Here is a 20,377-nt window from a genome sequence, read left to right on the forward strand (position 1 = left end):
CGGAACTCCATAGTTAACTTTAGTGTGTGAAGAAGACTCTCTATTTACGTGATCACATTGGAGTCTGTTAGATAGACATGATTCAAACCACTGCAGTGCAGTACCTTTAACACCTACAGCATCCACTAATCTCTGTAATAAAATATTATAGTCAACAGTATTGAATGCTGCACAGTCCAGCGAGTCATGTCAGAGGCCATAAGAAGGTCATTTGTAAGCTTCACTAATGTTGTTTCTATAAAGTGATGAGCTTTGAAACCAAATAGACCAAATAAACCATTCCTGTGCAGATGATCCGTTAGCATTTTTAAAGATTTTTTTTAACTAAAAGGTTGGAGATTGGCCTATTATTAGAAAAGAGACCTGGGTCAAGTGATGGCTTTGGGGTTTTTTTTACAAAGCAAACCAATCATACACTACTCAAAAACTGAGAGGAACACAGATCCCAATGGGGAAAATATGCTGTGTATCTATACTGATATGGACTGAGAAATGTCTTAGGAATGAAAGAATGCCACATCATCTGATGGAAATGAAAATGATCAATCTAAAAAGGACTGAATTCAAAGACACCCAAAAATCAAAGTGAAAAAAATAATGTGGCGGGCTAGTCCATTTTGCTGAAATTTCTTTGCAGAAACTCAAAATGATCCTCTGTAATTTGTATGGCCTCAACGTGCTTGTGCGTATGTCTGACAATGTTAGTCAGACAATGATATCAGTTTCTTTATCCTCCATGAATTGCCTGCATAGTATTGTCACATGAGGCAGGGCATTTTTGTGCACCAGGAGAAACCCAGGACCAACCAGTGTAGGGTCTGTCAGTGAGTCCAAGGATCTCATTCTGATATTTAATGACAGTCAGGGGGCTGTTGCCTAGCCTGTAGAAGCCTGTATGTCTCTACATGGATATGCCTCCCCATATACATGAAGGAACCCACCATTAAACCAGGTACACTTGAACGATGTTACTGGCATGATGAGCACAGGTTCCAGTAGAGGACATCAGGACCTCAGGTCGCCCTCATCTGTTGCTGTTTGTTTGGTCAGTGGCCTCCAAGAGATCATTTTGTAGCTTTGGCAGTACTTATCCTGTTCCTCCTTACAAAAGAACAGAAACTGGAACAGGACCTTCTACCACCCTGTCCAGCTCCTGGATTGACTGCCTGTCTTTAATATGCTATTGAGATGCATGCTCAATCATCTATCCAATCATCTTGTCTCCATGCTCTTGACACGATGCTGGAAGACACAGCAAACTATCCTGCAATGGTATATAATGACGTGCCATCCTGGAGGAGTTGGATTTCCTGTGGAACGTATGTACAGGGTCCTCGAGTCCAGGTAGTTCCAAAGTCGCTGAAACTGATTAACAACCTCCTCTGCTGTTTAACCAAATAGATTAGTCTAGTTTTATCTACGTTTTATTGGTTTGATGGTACACTCTGATTAAAAGATGTTCCTTTAATGTTTCTTTTTTTTAGTAGTGTATAACCTCTGGCAGAAGTGGCAACACAGTATAAAGTTATGCAAAATCTACTGTTACCTTTATATTTAATCCTTCATATAATAAATAAATACATTTTTATTTATATAGTACCTTTCAAGGCAGAATCACAAAGTGCTGCACATAAGATTACAAGTCATAAAAAGATTTAAAAAGGGAAAATAAAACAGGCAAAAAATTTACCAAAAGCAGTTTTAAAAAGGTGAGTTTTGAGTTGTTTTTTAAAAACAGCTACTGAGTCCGCAGTTCTTAATGTTTGGGGGAGAGAGTTCCACAGTCTAGGGGCCACAGTGGCAAAAGCTCTATCACCATTAGTCCTCCTCTTAGTATTTTTTAAAGCAAGTAAGCCCTGATCAGATGACCTCAAAGACCTGCTAGGGACATAGGGCTGTAGCAGATCAAAGATGTAAGCTGGTGCCAGCCCGTGCACAGCTCTGTAGGTCAAGACCAGGATCTTAAAATTGACTCTAAATTTAGCAGGAAGCCAGCGTAACTGAGATAACAACGGTGTCACATGTGAGTACTTGGAGGATTTTGTCAAAAGTCATATTTCATATGGAGGATAGCTGCATGCATGAGCCAAGTCCTCCAGCAAGACAATCATATTGGATGTTTGGCAGCCCAACAATGCAGTGGTTATCCTCACAGTAAGACAGTTCCTGCTTCAAACCTCTTGGAACATTTGTATGTTCTCCTTATGCCTGTGTGGGCTACTCTGAGTACTCTGGCTTCCTCCCACAGTCCCACAAAGAGATGCTTCTTAAGTAACTGGTGATGCTAAATAATGTCATAAATAATTATTCCTTTATGGAGTTAAGAGGAAGAGGCCTGGTTTTTTACTTCAAATCAAACTGAAGTTGGAATTATTATTATTATATGGATACTACTGGGGGGATGGCTGTGGCTCTGGAGGAAGAGCGGGTCATCTAATTGTGTGTTGGACCCAGGCAGTAATTATGATCCATCCAACATTAAATGCCAGAACGTCAGTTTCAGTGATCATTGGGATCATGCACAGACTGATTGCACAGAATCGCCAGTCAAATCTGATAGAAATCACTTCATAAACTCTGACTTTGCCCCAAAATATGGTTTAGAAAACTTTTTCCCCCATGCAGGTTATACTTCCACTGCACATGCACAAAGTTACACAACATTATGACTTCATTAGCAGCTTAGTCAATTCAGTCCCATGTCCATGTTAATTCATGTTATTGTTTTATTGTCTTTGCTTGCAGTATCCTAGCAGACCAGCAGATACAGGATACAGCTGCAACTGGCACGAAACTCTGCTGTTTTGCATGTTTTAGAGCAACACGTGGTTCGTATATTTCCAGATTTGGCTGTCGATCAGCTCTTTGGGGGCAGGACAACCACTGTCTTTAGCATTGTGAAATTTCTCCCAATTATTTCTATCCAGAATTCATGCAGTGCCATGTCTCCTCCTTCTAATGTTTCTGATATAATACAGCTCCAAAAATGCAAAGAGCGCTATCCATCTTCGTCAGAAACACTGTAAAGAAAAGGTCATAAATAAGATACGCCACTTTCAGTTCTTGGAAGTCTACACACACACACACACACACACACACACACACACAATCATTCTCCAATCACCGATGGTGCAGCAATTATGATTTTTCCAAGACAATCTTTCTAAAGATCTGCTCATGGAAAAGTCAAGCACACCTCATCCATCATAAAGGACTTCTCATGAGACTTTGGGCAAAGCTAAACGAAACCTTGCAGGCCGTTGCTAAATAAAATGATGCCAAATCAAGAAGCTCTCCACTCTCTCCCAGTGTTACCTGACAAAAAGCAGGTGTGCTTGTTTCTCCAAACCTTGACAGTGTTATAATGAAGCTTTTTTTTTTCAGCATCCGTCATGCACCTCATCAGCGCACGGCTGACATCGTGTTCTGGAGCAGATCCAGTGTTTAACCAGGGCTTGCTGGTGACAGATGCTTAACGACATATATGTTCATTCTGCCAGGGCCAAAAATGCCCTTTCAAGGCAATACGTGCACATGCACCCCCAGGCCCAGACTGTGGCTTTAAACCCTGGTGAATATAGATGGATTGGTGGTCTTTAAGAAACTCTGTTCTCCTGCAGGCCTATAAGTCCAAATATTTAGTCTTTCTTGTGTAAGTCACACGCTGTTAAAGCACCAGAGCCTAATGGGCCACAATGCTCTTGTTTGTAGGACCTTTTTTTTTTTAGCATCCATTTCTCTGCTCTGTTCTCAAATGGAAAGTGGCTGTAGACCTCTCCTCTTGCAGCCTTTCTTTTGTCTCGCTCAGTTTTGTTGGCTTGCTGCTGTGCTGACGGTAGTTTTTAGCAGGCCCGTCACACTGGATGGGGGGCTTCCCCATGCATTTGAGCAAAGCCAGGTCTCGTCTGGAGAAGAAAAAGAAAACAAGCCTCCTGTCTCCAAAATTTGGAATTTGCTTTAGCAACCACCTATGCACAAACTGTTGTTGGATGCCATCAGCCCATAAAGCAGTCTGTACAGCATCGCCTCAAACACAGCCCTGCTTGTTAAACCTTCACCATTAATTTGAAATGTTAACTGAGGTGTCATCTTTAAAGTGCTTCAGAGAATCACTTGGCCTTCTTTTGAGCACACATCACCACTCTGGCATGCAGATTGCAGCACAGAGGTCTGAGTTAATGGATAATTTAACTCATGAGCAATCTGAAGTTGGATTATTTCTGATTTGATTATAACTCTGAGATGATTTACAGTTTTCTTTCAACATCTTTATTTTTCATTTCAGCTTTTGCACCCAGTAAATCGTGTTTTTTCTTTAAAGTGGTACCATCTGTCACTGTCCATCCATCCTGCACATGATGTACTAAACATTCTGCGTGCTGTTGCAGAACATTTTCTCTTGGCCTCAGTTCAATGAGAGGAAAATGTCTAGGTGAGCGGCGTCTCTTGCAGCAGAGACAGCTGTAAAACACATTTATTCTATAAGTTCAACTAGGGCGTTCCTCTCAAAGGCCTCTGTTTGCTATGTGCACACTTAAAATCAAATTAAATCCTCTGTTTTCTTTTTCCTCTTGCTCTACAAGGGCTGTTAACATCACAATGGAATGCAAATTGACCTCCATTTAAATAGAGGGATTTCACACCTTTGCCCTTATCATTGGATATGGCCAGGCTGGGAGGAGGGAGGAGATGGACACTCGGGGCTCAGCAAATTGACTTTAGCCTCAAGTGTTAAACTGAGCTGGATAAGGAAAGTGTTCCCCAGCAGGTTGCAAGTACAACAAGCACAAACAGAGCAGTATTAAATCATCAGCTCCCCATTTGATAAGTTAATGTACCCAAGAACTCCCAGAGGCAGCTTATCGGGTGTTTTCCTTCAGAACTTTTCTCCTGCAGAGATAATTATTATGAATGAAAACACTATTTCCTGTCTTTACTTGGGAGGCTTCTTATCCTCGGGGCCTCGGCGTGTTCCCTGCAGTACATTTTAGAAGCAGTGGAATTAAAAGAAAGCCCCTAAATAAGTGTTATTATTATCATTATTATTACTCACTAAGTCTTGGCTCAGACTCTTAAATTCAAAATCCTCAAAGAAACTTCAACCTTCAAGGAAATAAAGTGATATAAAGTAATAATAAAGTGATATAAAGTGATATAAAGTAATAATAATAATAATAATTAGTGTTATTTTTTGCTAAGTTTTTGCTGAGTTTTTGCTGAGTCAAAGATGACACCTAAAACTGTCATGTTTCTTCAATAAAGTTATAAAAGTCGATTTTTTTATTTGTCTATCATATTTTCTGAACCAAATAATGAGTGCAGCAGGCAGGCATTACAGTGGATATGCTTTAGGAGATGATCTGGGTTTGTGCTCCATTATATGGAAGAACATAAATTGCCAAAAGAATAAATGAGTTAAAAAAAATACAATAATGAATACGTAAATATGTACAGGTGTAAAAATGAAAGGAAAATAACAATAGATGAAAATAAAAGAAAGGAAATGCATTTGGAGTTGTTTCTGCGTTTAGGCTGTTTCAGGCCTCCATACAGTAACAGCTGATGGCAACAAGCTTATAGAGCTTCTTTATTTAATATGAATGAAATCAGGATTTCCTCACATTCGGGGATGCGAGGGGCTCGTGTTGTTCCCTGCACCATGTTCTTGTTACAGGCATAAAACAAAGCCGTGAAGTACCCAGTGTCACACTTTAAAGCTGTGCAACTTCTAATCGAGCTTATTCCTACACCCCAGTCAGTCTGAAAGTATTCCCAGTTTATGCGCACATATCCAAATATATTTATTATTATTATTATTACTTTATATCGACAAAGGAAGCGCAAAGGGAACGCTGGGGAGTCTCCCGGAGAGTTTTTACACACGCGGTCATTAAGCGCTTTGACTGACAGCCGAGTGCCAAAAGGCGCAGACGCGCTCCGATTGGTCAGAGCGCACTTTACAACCCCCTCTTGTTTCCGAGCACCGCACAGTCTCAGCGCATTACCTCCCCAAACTCTCGCAGGAGCCGCACGCAGCCCAGCAGCGGGACTACAGCCAGAGGAGACAGTGGACTTATTGCAGAGCGCCTTTCTCCTGCGTCGCTGTCGCTGTGCGTTTCTTCATGAACTGAGTGTTGCCTCGCACTCCGGTTAGCAATCATTCAGTGGCTGCAAAGACACATCATGAGCTCTACTTGTGAGTGCTTCTGCAGGATGTTTCGGCTGCTGGTGACGGTGGCACTCCTGTCAGGGTGCAGGGCGTCAGAGTACGAGTACTTGGCCTGGAATACGCCCGTCTACGGCAAGTCGCCCCAGTGCGTGGACATTCCGGACGACCTGCGGCTCTGTCACAACGTGGGCTACAACCGGATGATGCTGCCCAACCTGCTGGAGCACGAGACCATGGCCGAGGTGAAGCAGCAGGCCAGCAGCTGGGTGCCTCTGGTGCACAAGAACTGCCACCCGGACACGCAGGTCTTCCTGTGCTCGCTCTTTGCTCCCGTGTGCCTGGAGCGGCCGATCTACCCGTGCCGCTGGATGTGCGAAGCCGTGAGGGACGGCTGCGCCCCCATCATGGAGGCCTTCGGCTTCCCCTGGCCAGAGATGCTCACCTGTGACAAGTTTCCCGAAGGTGAAGTGTGCATTGCCATGACGACACCCAACGCCACGGAGGTTACAAAACCCACAGGTAACTCACCTAACAGCAACTTCAAAAGGTCAAACACACACACACACACACACACACACACACTGTATATTTGTGAATAAATGTTTGACAAGGAAATATGCAAATTAATAGCTGAATATTTCCTGGGCATAAACCTGCCATTTAAAAGGTTTATTAACATGTTGTCTGTATGATGTATATTTATTTTTATTTATTTTATTTATTTATTTTGTTAAATTTTTGTTAAATGAACAAACTTTCTCAAGGTGAAATTTAAATGTAGAAATTTGAAGTCAAACTTCAATATCAAGTTGAAAACCTTTTAAGAGAATTTTACTTTTTATATATATATTTATAAATTCTGTATAAATAATATATTACCCCTGCAACCCTGATAAGGATAAGCGGAAGAGGATGGATGTTTAGATAAAGAGTTCAGGTGAGGGATTTATATTTAATTTTTTTAAAGGTATTCCCTTAAAATTCCAGTGAAAGAAAACAATCTCCAAGTTAGGAGATTGTTAAGGAAGAAGTTGAAAACGAGATATTTTGCAATGTAGCTTGATGAATAAATATTCATTCTTTGAATCAGTTCCAATTTCTTAATATAGTATTAACTACCTAACCCTGACTAACTAGCTCACTTAGAAAACAAACAGCCAGCACTTTTGCCACCGTGTAAAACACGACACCTGTGCAGTTAAATGGGCATGCGACTGTTGTTTCAGGGATTAAAAGTGTGTTTGCAGATGCAAATCTGAGCACAAACAAAGCAAATGCGACCTTTTGGGGGAACAAATTCAGCCGTGAAAACCTGGATTTGATCCTGTTTTAACACCCACCACCTCTCATGTTTTTTAAAGAAAGTCTATCACGTTTACGTTTTCCTTTCACTCTATAATCTCCTGGCTTTAATGTGCAGGTGAAGTTGCTTGCTATTGACAACGAGTGATGTTGTAATATTGCAAAAGCTCAAACAGATGTTAGTCATTTATTTCAAGGTGTTCGCTGAGCTGGAGGACAATGCTGGGAGGAAGTCAAGCAGCAAAAAAACAAGGAATAAAAAGGTTGGAGGAAAAAAAATGTGAATACCTTAATATATTTAATCCCTGTGCTCTGGCAAATGTTGTGCATCTGATGAAAAGATGGAGATCTGGAAAATCGTCGTCCAAGTTGACGTCGGGAGGACGGTTTGTAAACAGAGCTCCCAAGGACATTCTTTTACCCCTATCATCTATCACTAATGGGTGCTTTGGTGCAGATTTCCCAAGACGCTGCATCAGCAAATGGGATTGTAGAGGGCAATAGCATTAGTCCAGCAAAACTGTCTTCCAGCACTAACCTCTGCAAGCCAAGTTGAGAAATGCCAGAGAAGCCCATAAAAATCGCAGAAAATAACAATTCTCTGGATGATAAAGTTGAGAGCAAGGCTGCAGTGCCAGGTTCTCTATCGGTTGCTCAGGCGAGGTGAGGTGTACGCCGGGGGTGGGGGTGGAGGGACTACAACTGCCTCATTCACTTGAACCATAAAGTTAAAGGGGTGGGGCCTCTACTTATATTTCAATCTAAAGCCTTACTGAACATGTTGGCCATAAATGGAGGGACTGTGGATCTTCCTGCGATAACACAGAGCTCACTGTATCTTTGGGGGGAGAAGGAACGTGTTTGTGAGTGTGTGTTTTGTCGGGGGGGGGGGGGGTTGTTGCTGACTGACATAGTGGTATGGATGGAGGCGTGTTTTTCTGAAAAAGACTCCTTTTTCAAGGTAAGACGAGGGGACCACACAGAGCTCCACGCTCTCCAGACTTCACCTGTTATCATTTGTCAGCACTGGGGTTAAATAAAGCCAGCCTGTTCCCACAGGTCGGCTGAAGCTCAGCTACTCAGAGTTTTGTTTTCTGGAGAGTCTCTCAGTATCTGATCTTCAGGGTGATAAACATTAACAAAGGCAAGCTAATCTCCTCAGCTGTTAATGATTGTTAATAGAGGCCAGCTAACAGTGCTTGAATACTGCAGCATAAGGACCTGTGATAAGTGATTTAAAGATGAACCAGGCTCACAGAGGCAAAGGGACCCAGCGACTCTGTAAACATTGTCTGTTTTCACAAGCCTTTCACACCCGAGCGATGCTTTCACAAGCATTCGTTAAACACATGTAAATGGACAACTGGAAGAGAGTAGAGTGCTGTTACCTTCCCCTTTGGTTGATCGATCCAGGCCCACAGCGGGACACCGCAGTGTAGTCGGGGTTAATGTTGCAAGGACGCTGCGATCGCAATGCAGGTCCAAGTTTGTTTGGAAGGTCGGCTCAGCTGTTTGGCATGAAACGATCGTTTGTGGATTTCAAAAAAATTGAAAAATCGTGTCAGTAAAAAGTTCGCAGATATGCCTCAACTCGGTTACTTTTTGGCAAAAACACTTTTTGGCTCTTTTGGGAGTTTTGTCTTTGAGCTGGCTATTATACACCTCTACACTCAAAGCCCCCTTTTTAAACTCTGGAATCTCAGAACATTCTTTTAAGGTTGAATTGAATATCGTTACCATTTATTCCTTCCACATTTCTAATACTTTTTTAAAGGTGTATAGATGAGTGTTGAGCAGATCCATTTTGAAAACTGCCTAAGTGTAGCAAAAAGTAAAGAAAAGCGTTTACTGCAGCTCTTAGTTACAGCTGGCTATAAAAGCTTAACATTATTAACATTCCTCACTGACATCAGGTCATCAGAGTGTACGAAACCCAAGGGAGTAGGTGACTGACTACTGACAGTAAACAGGATCTGTGCATGCTCAGAGATGTTAGATGCGTAGAAGTCTGCAGGATAACTGACTGAAGTTGAATATGAGCACTCCTGACCTGGTCACCAAACGGGCGACATAAATTCCATTTGACATTTTGTCTTCTATTTGCATCGATTTCTTGTCCAATTGTTTCTTTGTTTTTGTATGTGTGTTTTTTCATCCACAGGTTTCTCTCCCATCTGCCCTCCATGTGACAACGAAATGAAAACAGACACCATTCTTGAGCACATGTGTGCCAGCGAGTTTGGTAAGCGGCGTCCCAACACCCACAAAACACAGACAGTCGGATGCACTGCATAAAATCAAAAGAACTCTTTACTTTATTTCCCATCTTCAAAGTTCATAAAGTTTTATAAAGTGTGCAACTTTTATTTTTTCCCCCATAGTACACTCTGTCCTGGCGGTACTTGGTCATATTTGGCAGTTCAATTTAATGTGACATTTTATCTCTTGGTTAGATATACTATCCCTGTCTGGTCTGGTGGACCATAATGTTCTGTGACTAATGAATTGGGGTCATTGAAGTCTTTAAGTGGCAGGTCTTTGCGGTTGTAAACTGGGATGTTTGTTCTGTTGTCTGGGCTGACTGATGTAACAGATTACCTTCTTCATATCCTAAATGGAAAAAAAAGTTAATGATAAACCATCTCCAAAAACAATTCTTAAATGCTAATACCATTTCTTCATGGAAAAAGATAAGAATTCGTTTCTCATTGTGTTGACATTGGGTGTTTGACTTGTGTTAATATTCTGCAACTGTTATCTTGTAATATGAAGAGCCGAGGTAGCTGTTCTAGTGAACTGGTTCTATGGTAATAAAATCTAACTGAGCTGGAAAGTCTTATGAAATAGTTCATACATCTAAGCTAATATAGGCTAATAAAGATTATATTTAATACGTGGTATCACTTTCAACAAGAAATTTCCACTCAGAAGCACAACTAATATCCTGGTTAGCATTCAAGAGTGATAGGTGTTCTGAAAACTTGCTGTCCAACATTTGTCTGTTTGTTTTTTGTTTGTTTTTTAATAGAATTGTAGTTTTATTCATCTATAGCTTTTTCTCAAACTGTTATTTTAAATCTACAAATGGTCAACTGGAAGGGTAGGCTAACAAGATCCATTAGCAAGCTTAATTTCTGTAGTTGTAAAACTCCAGTGCACAGGCCACAACTTAATACAATGGAGGAAACCCTGCTGGGTTATTGTTGGAGAATTGTAACACAGAATTATTGGGTAAATGAGAATTAATATTCGTAATTATTTGCTACATGCAAGGCATTGGATTTTATTCAGATGTTAAAAAAATGCTCGTGTTTACATTAGTGTTAGCTTTATGCATTTAAAAATTTTCGTTCGGTTGTTAGGTGATTTCCCAAATACAAACCTGTTTCCAACAAAAATGGGACGCTCCTTAACCGTTTAAAGCCGGTCGGAGCGGGCGCGCTCTGTTTTGCGTAACTATTTTTAAATCCCTGTAGAACCGGAACCGCGTAAGCTAGCGCAATAATTTTTTTTGCATATGAAACCGGAGGAGTTGTACTTACATCTTATGCCATCAGCTTGTCCTAGGTCACGGTTTCCTTCCACACTTCCCACATTGAAACAGACATCAGCGCGAACGATCGCATGTCCGCCATTACCTGCCCGAAACCGGAAATGACGTCGTTTTCGCGGAAAATGTAGTTTTTTACTTGTAGGCCTTAAAAGCCTATGCTGGTGTTTTTATAAGTAATATTTGACTTTATGCTTTTCTGAATAGTTTCTGGGATGCTTAGAACTCAAATTGCACTGCTTAAAATAGTTTATTTTGATGCACATACTGTTTTCTTTGCAAATTTGCATCATAGGATTGTTTTTCGTTTTTCCTGCAGTATATAAAAATTGGTGTATCTCAAAAATAAAACTATGAAGACACTCAAAATAAATTTCCTGTTGTTGTAAACTATTTTTTGCAACTTTTTTGTATTTAAAATTTTAAGGGATAAACCTCTTAAATTTCTCCAAGTAGAAATATATGTAAAAAAACAAAAATGATTTTCAATTTTTTTGTAGTTTATTGCACTTTTTTGCAATTGATGTAGTTACTATGGACTTAATGCATACATATTATTAAAATATGGGCTATAACAGTTGTATTGATGTATAGCAACTTGAAATGCTCCCAAAAATGGCACTACAGCACTACCCGAGGATCTAAAATTCACGGCTATTCTCAACTGAATGGCTGACGAATAGCTCAACTGAACAAGGCCAATTTTTGGCCTTGTTCCTTGTTTATTGGGATTCTTCCAGATACTTTTAATCTTTCAATCATATTGCATACCAAAGATATGAAATCTCCAAATGTTTCACAATGGTAGGTTGAGAAAACTTTAAATTGTGGAGCTATTTTTCCCATGAATCTAATTTTTTAAGGGAGAAGTGCTCTCCGTCTTCCCATCTGAATTTCAAGAAACCCATTCAGGGATGTTCTTTCTTACACCAACTGAATCTAGTATTGACAGTTAAGTCAGTGTCTCATGTTCCACCTTGAGGGTTCTTTACCATTACACAACTTTTCCAGTCTTTCGTTGACCTTTTCTCAACTTTGTGAAACATGTTTCCTGCTGAAAAACTACACAATTTCTTATTTTCTGCATTTAACATGTCAACTTTTTACTTTAAGAGTAATTGTAAGATCAAAAGCTTGGTGATGATCAGAAGATCAGTTTTAGAAGGATGTTGTTCATTTTGAAAGGCCATTCTTCAGCTCTGCAGTTATGTTCTGAGGTCGTTCTTTTGGAACATTATCAAATCTAAAGACATATTCTGAAGGGGATTTGGAAGTGGGTTTTGAACACGTCAGAGCCTATTTGGAAATATTAAGAGATGGCTCAGAATCTGCTGCAGCCAGCTTCACACATTCTTTTCATTAGAGGATCCTCAGTCCAACTTGAATGGAAAACAACATAAAAAAAATAACAAAAACAGGAAGGAAGGACGATCTTAAGCTGATGAGGGCACTTGTTTTAATTGTGGAAATTTGGAGGTCTTACATGAGGAATCCAGTATAAACCATATGTACTTAAAAAAAGGAAATTGAAAGCTTTGAGTTCAATTAATAACACAAACACAGATTGAACTGCAGACATGAGAACTGAAATGATATACACATGATGCACACAAGATGCAAGTTGTTCTACTTTCATCTTTTATTCACCAAAGCTTGTGGCAGCACGAATTCCAGGTGCCAGGCCAAGCAAACATAGACTGGACGCACATTGAAAACACACATTCTTTCAGTTCTCAAGAAAAAGTTTAAAGTTACATTTGTTTAACAAATTGCATCGGTGTTTATGCTGCGGTGATGAGACTTGCCCCTTTGAGTCTGCGTCCCGGTTTGCCAAGGGAGCGGGCTGCATTATTGGCTTGTTTCATCTTGGATGAAGACAGATGTTGTTTTGCTTGCTTGTCATAAGTCACCTAACCAGCTGACATATGAGGATACACAGACAGATTTAGTGTCAGGCTGAGGATGAGATGTTGTTGCTTGTGTTGACCCTGCGAGGGAGGGACATAGTCTGGAATGCAACAAACTTCTCTATCGCTTCAGTGTGGCTCGATTGTGGCGGGTAAACGACTAATGCGTAGCCTGACACGACACAGCGCTGCAGCTTGCCAAAGATTTGTTTGTTAATTTTTTTTTTTTCAACAGACCGACGGAATTCAGTTATGGTCTGGAGAGAAATGCTATAAGTACATCCAACAGCAGCTAAACAGCAGAAGCTAAACATGAGTTAATGCCTTGTCTTGAGCAAAAAGGAAAATGTGCAGATGGAAATATCCCACGCTTTAATCACTATGTGTTTTATCCCACAAGGTCATCCCGATATCTTTCTTGAGTTCCAAAAAAAATATTTGGACAGTAAACTGTAACAAGGCAGCGTCTTAAATCCAAGCCTGTTTTGTTTGGAGACGACTGCAAAAATAGATGTGATGGATTTCTTTGCTTTTCTCAGTGGAACACAGGGATGGGAAACCATAGAGGGGCTCGAGGGATGAACCAGAGACTGAAGCCTTTGGTAATCTGCGTGGACCAATCATGTATTCATTAAAAAAAAAACTCAACCTAGCAGTGAATTATAATCTTTGTCCATCTCATTTACTTGAAGCTGCAAAATGAAGAGGCCAAAATAGTCTCTATCATGCATTGCACTGCAGTGCTTCCCAGCATTTAAATTGAGCATGTTTGATTTTTCCATGTGGTTTGATAAAAGTGGAGAATTCTGTGGTGAAACTTTTGACTTGTGGCCCCCTGGATGTGGAGTTTTTCTGGCACAGGAGGAAGGATGGCTGTAGGTTGCGTGTTGTTGAGCTAATGCATCAGAGTTGGAAGAACGAGTAACAGGTTTCCCTGGTGAGGACCAAATATCGCTTATTTCCCTGAAATCCTCGTGATTAATATAGCTGTTGGGCATGTATTTATGCACACACATCCTATTTGCCGCACTCAGCTGTAAATGATTTCAAACATCATCACAACATCAGCTTTTTCTTCCCACTGCAATTGTTCTCCGTGCTTAAGGTTTTATGGTACCTCATTGTCCCAAAACCTCCAGAAGCCCTTCAATTAAATCTCTCCTCGGCTTCCAACTGTTCACTTTGTCCTTATCCGAATTGCTCCCTCCCTTTGCTGATGTGATAAACAACAGGGCATTCCTGTGCTGGATGACTGCTCAGTCTAGCTTGGACCACTTGCCATTATTGTGAATGAGGAGCACTGCACACCCTCCTGCTGGGTTTATGACACGTTGGGCACTTAAGGATCCCATTAATACATCTGACCCAGCAGAGGTAATTGAGTCAGGTTTCAGGGACAACATCACAAAAAGAAATCTTACAATAGAAGTCATTTTATTTTAGTGCGCTGGCATGCGTAAAAACATCCAAATCACTGACAGTATATCGTCCTTTTAACTTTTGCACTGTAACAAAGGTGCGGCACGCACATATATTTGATTCCACTGAAGATGTTCCCATTTTATTTAACGAATCGTCTATTTTTGACTCCTGAAAATGAAAACCCTTGTTATAAGCTGCATATGTGTACTAGTTCTGACCTTTTGGGGTTTTTTTACACTGTAAAACTGGCGGGTTACTACCTTGACACTGGAGTAGGGAAATAATTAGTGACAATAACTTTAATCTCTTAACATCCAACTAATTGACAGTGGATTTTTACCCAGAAGTCTTACTCAAATAAATATCTTGTCACAGGAAAACTGTAAGGCCAAAATGCATCTAAGAGCATTGTTTGATCTTCTGATCCAGGAAGGGCTTCTGAAAACACAGTCACATCAGTGTGAACATATTCATAGCTGTTTTACAGTTAATATGCTAATGTTAAAGGTTATGACATAAGAATTAAGCAGGCAGATTTGAGAAATGCTTTATCTTCTCTTTTCTTTTCTTTCTTTTGCTCACTGTATAAGATGAATTTATTTTTTTTGTTTGTTAACTTTAAAAATTGAAAATATTTTAAAAACTAATGTAGGAAGAAACACAAACAAGGGCACTTTCACTGACCATGAGAAAAGAAACACTGTTGTTAGTTATTTGATCATTTGAACGTCTTATTGTATTCTGCTGCAGAAGAGATTAAGCCCTCAAACAACTCGAGGTGCAAAGAAAGTTCAGGGCGTTAAAGGATTATCGAGGTTGGAGGATTTATCAAGATGAAGTCCTTTCAGTGGTGGGCCAGACCTTTTCTTTTATTACACACTAATTATGACCGCTGCATTTTGACTTCTCTGAACACTAAGCCCCCTCACAGAGACTGTTTGACGGGGGATAAGTCTTAATCCGTACCATGTGCACTGTTAATACAGGGGGAGGCTCTTTATTTATTTATTTTTTCAACACTTTAATTAGCAATTAGCAATACGAGTGCAACTGGAGAGCAAGGATCCAGTACAGGTTTTTCTGTCTACTATAATTCTGTAAAAAAGCAAGTGATCTGGTGTTTAAAATCGTGGAGAAAATTAGATTGAAGCCTAAGTTTGTTCTCTTCTTACTGGAGTGGGGAAATGCTTGGTCAGGCTGTTCCGCTATTGAAGGTCACAAGGCTTTATTCCCAGCCTGATCGTGATTTATCCTGACGCAAATGTCAGTTAAGTCAGACATAACACACCTAGATATACTATATGACAGGTCATGATGTGTGTGTGTGTGTGGGGGGGGGGGGGGGGGGGGGTATGGAAATTTGGACCACCAAAGTCCAACTCGTGCTCTGTTTCAGAGGAAACTTAGAGATTAGAAGGTTAAATAGAGTTTAGTGAAAGATCAGGGGTATTTTAGTCAATCTGAAAAACATACTTGGCCTTAAATGAAGGAGAAAAAAAAATTATATTACATTGCTAATTGTGATAAAGATATATGCTTTGTCTATATTTACACCTTAACCTTGTAACATCCGCCAGGTCACTAGTGATGTGTTTGTGATGTGCAGGTAAGAGACTGGATTTTAAGGGAACATCTAGTTTCTGAAACATTGGTTGTTCACCATGTGGCTAAAATGTAGCCTAACCCTAACCCTATGTGGTTCACCATTGACAAGCTGGAAGCCCAGCGCAGTATTCCTGAGAATTTATTTGTGCTTTGTTTGTTTGTTTTTTATGTCGTGAAAAGCAGAAAAATTAAGTGGCTTTGTCCATAATTGGATTTGGTCTTTGAACATCAGAAGTCACTGAAAAAACATACCGCATTATTTATTAGTATTAGGCTAAACCCCAGAATTAAGAGGATCATGGATAAGTTCTTTTGCATGATCAGGATTTGCAGCAATGCACTGTTTGTGGGAAAATGAGTTTCAGTCTATGTTAAGTAAATTACTTATGTATTATTAATAAACGGTGATCCAATTTTTAATCAAACCTGAGTAAACAGCAAATTGTATAAGGCGGTATCTTGGCTAGCTATTCGTCATTAATCCATGTTATTGTGCAATACTGTTGACCTGAGCCACCAATAGTATTAAGATTATGAATGTACTTTGATTGTGTATACATTCTGAAATAAAACACACATTTTTGTGCTTTAGCAGTTGTGCACTTCAGACGACTTTTTAACCTCATTCTTACTGATTATTCCCTTTATTAGACTTACTGCCACACTGTTCAATAGTTGATTTGAATAAGGTGTACATGGGCCTGTGATGTACATAGACCACTTTTACTTAGCAAGTATGTTATAAGTGCTACTACTAAAATAAACATTGCTACTTTGGCAATGTTAAAAGAGTGGTAGTGTACTTCATATTGTATTAAGTATGGCAGCGATTGAGACTATAACTGATTCAACAAGAGTTTTTTATTAAGGTCAAATAAAAAGTATTTTCCCATATACTTCTATACAACAGGAAGTCATGTTTTGCTAATTGAAAATGCAAGTTTAAAGCACCGAAAACATTCTCTTAAAGTTTAATATTACACTCATTCTATCATTGTACTGTAAAGAGCACAATGATTTTTTAATGGGTTTGATTCCTTGAATTTTAATGGTTCTCAGTTGAAAAAAATTGTTGTGTATATGAGGTAAAAATGATTAAGAATCATCTGTAAAGGATGGGGAACCATAGTGGCATGTTTCCTTATATCTGATCACGGGAGACTGACCTACCTAATATCCTTCATGATGATTAATTTTACTAGTGCACTACACTAAAAGGAGCTGTCAAACGCAGCTCTGTACAACACGTTGAGTACAAAATGACATTCACATTTTAGAGTAAACTCATCTTTCTGTTGTTCCTCCACCCACAGCTTTCAAGGCCAAGATCAAGGAGGTAAAGCGAGAAAACACAGACCGTAAGGTGATCCTGCAGAAGAAGAAGAAGATGTTGAAACCGGGAAACCTGAAGAAGAAGGACACAAAGAAGTTAGTGTTGTACTTGAAGAATGGTGCTGACTGCCCCTGCCAGCAGCTGGACAACTTGGGAAACCAGTATCTAATCATGGGCCGCAAGGTTGATAAGCAGTACCTCCTCACAGGCATCCACAAGTGGAACAAGTCCAGCAGAGAGTTCAAAAATGCCATCAAGAAAATGAAGACCTACAAATGTCCCGTATTTGAGAATGTTTTCAAATAATGTGACCTACCCCTTCATCACTGGTCGCATCTCATCATACATATGAACTTGCACAAGCATTCCCAAACTTTCTGTTGTTCTCTTAATATATCTTTATGTCTTTGTACATTTGCAGATAGCCGATACTGTGGAATGTCTGTCGTGTTATGTTGAAGATGTGACGACACACAAATCGAAGGGTTGGGTTTTCTTTTTTTCCCCGCTTCAACTTAAAAGGACATTGTAGTAAAAGCCCTACCTTGCTGAAATCATTTCCAGTATATAGATACTTCATTCACATGCTTTCTCAAAAGGTCTGTGGATTTGTTGTGCATTTTGGGAAAATATACGTACTTCTTTTTTTTGCTAGCAATTAGAGGAGAAGTCTAACACCACTTTCCAAGAACGTGTTTTTGTGTGTGTAAATTTGAAGCTAAAGCCAGTAAACTGTTAGCTTACCCTTTTTTTTCTAAAAAAGGAAGAAGAAAAAGTGTTAGCTCAGCAAGAAGGAAACTGCTAGCTTGTCTCTGTCCAAAGCTTTTAATAAAAGAAAGCATAAACTGTCATTTTACATTGAGTTTTCTGTGTATTACAAATAAAATGTATTATTTTAAACAGGGGTAGATTCAAGCGAGCTGTTCCCTTTTACTTTAAGGCTTTGTATTAATGTAGGCTAACAATCTGCTGGCTAACTGTTATAAATACATCCAACAGCCTTTTATAAAATGGCTCTTTCTGATCATAAAGAAACTCTTAAAATCAGTGTATTTTAAACTTTAAAAGCCAATAAAGGTTTGTTGTAGAATAACTTATTGACAGAAGTCTGAATATGCTGCCATGATTATTCTGTCTAACTGAAGACTGCACTATCAGCAGTTATGAACATTTCTCTGAAGCTCATTCATTTCATCATTAAACATTGTTTGAAATCCATAAGAGAAGCATTAACACCAATCATCCGAGTAATTTGTAAGCCTGGGTGGCAGATTACTTGATTTTGCCTTTTTTAATATTTCTTTTTATGTTGGTATACGTTTAGTCTGCAGTATTCATTATTCTTTGGTCATGGAATACGCCTTGTAGTCGTACAGTTTTGCAAAACTTATCAAAGAGCAAGTATTGGCAATTCTGTTTTTCTCGTTTGTTCTGCTCATGTTTCATTTTCAGCGCTCTATTATTGCAAATTTGAATGTCAGCAGTACATTGTTGCCTATTACATGTACATACAAATTTTACATAAATGTATAAAAAACAAAAAAAACTAAATGTGTTGCCGAGATTATTTTCTTGATTCTTTTTTTGTCATTCATTTTCTTTCTGGTGGTTGGACCAAAACTTGGTTCAGTAAAATATCTTTAAAATTGAAATTCTTGGTTTCACATTGTTACTAAAATATGAATACTGACATTCCTCCAGTGTTATCATCCAGTGAAAGATTTAGGTTACATTTGTTTAAAAAGTCTTACAAGAAACAGATTAAGCAATGTGCACATGACATCATGCACAGCGTCTATAGTGAATTTGTTAAGTGAGTTACAATCCTAAAAAAAAGAGAGAATATGAAAGACTGGCAGTGGAGACAGTAGAGCCATATTTGCTATCGAATGAAATTTCACGGACTCAAAGATGTTGTAATTCTTGCTTAAAGCACCTCTCGCATGGAAAGTATGTGTAAAATTACTGTGTTACAGCCTTCTAGTTTCAGTTATTTAGGTAATCCAATTATGATACAGTAACTGATGAGTAACGAACCTGCTGGGGCAAAGTAGACCATCTTGTTTTTGTCCCAGTGACAGCTTCATAGATTGCAAAATGCTTTTATATAATACCAAATAGAACACTGTCAGTCATACCACTAAGTGACGTGTAAATAAATATAACCAAAGTCTCTGAGTGAAAATCTAAAATATTGGGGGGAAAAATTACTTTCTCAAAGCTACATCTTTACTACATGTAAACACTTGTTGTTTTTAAAACTTTCTTCCAGATACACAACAGTCTCATATCTTTATGTAAGATGTTATTTTGCTCTTTGTACACGATGTGTGACACTGCCAGAACAACTGGCTTCTGCCTTGACATGTCAAACAGGGCCGTGTCAATCTAACATTTGCATGCTTTATGGAAAGATAAAGCATCGCGCTGCCAGATCTCCATGCCAGAGGATCTCTGACGCATGCATGTTTTTACTCCCACCACTTCTCCAGTGATGTTAAACTCTTGTCTGGGGGGCTTTGAATCCAGGTTTATTGTGGTTTCATGGGCTGTTGGTGTGTTGGTATGTTGAGTGTAAATGCCAGTCCCGAGTTATGCATCATTAAAAGCTCATGTTGATGGTGAACTGTAATGCTTTCTTAACCAAAGGGCAGCACTGTCTAATCAAGTGTCTGTAGTTGAACAGCTATGATTTTCTAATGCAAGAGTCACAGGAGCTGCCCTTTTAACAAGACAAGCAGTAGATCTCAGCAGCCCATTGATAAATATTTTAATATAAATGCTTTTCAGAATTGAAATTCATCGCGTCAGTACAACATGTATAAACTGCAAAACATGAAACCATTCTGTTAATAAAAACGCTTGTTAAAAACAAGGCGGTATCAAACAGATCAGTGTCTTGCCCATCTGGTTTCAGTAATGGCTTTGGTAGTGGAAAATATATCTCAGATGTTGACTTTGCTTTCTAATCATCACTTCAGCTGCCTTCAAAAGAGCTCCAGAAAACTAGGGGCCAAAATGCAGCTTTGTCCTATTAAGAGATGATCTGCAAAAAATATCCTGTTGGATTCATCCTTTTACTGAAAACC

The 20,377-nt window shown here is 39.3% G+C and overlaps 1 protein-coding gene across 1 annotated transcript; it reads left to right on the forward strand.

Moving 5' to 3' along the window:
• Positions 1–5,977: 5,977 nt before the first annotated feature.
• Positions 5,978–18,839, forward strand: sfrp1a (secreted frizzled-related protein 1a). Its single transcript, XM_085180697.1, has 3 exons — positions 5,978–6,688; positions 9,633–9,713; positions 17,269–18,839. The coding sequence occupies exons 1-3, from the start codon at positions 6,184–6,186 to the stop codon at positions 17,592–17,594; spliced, it is 912 nt and encodes a 303-aa protein (XP_085036823.1). The 5' UTR covers positions 5,978–6,183; the 3' UTR covers positions 17,595–18,839.
• Positions 18,840–20,377: the final 1,538 nt, after the last annotated feature.

Source organism: Neolamprologus multifasciatus, chromosome 12, assembly GCF_963576455.1.
Source record: "Neolamprologus multifasciatus chromosome 12, fNeoMul1.2, whole genome shotgun sequence".
NCBI lineage: Eukaryota > Metazoa > Chordata > Actinopteri > Cichliformes > Cichlidae > Neolamprologus > Neolamprologus multifasciatus.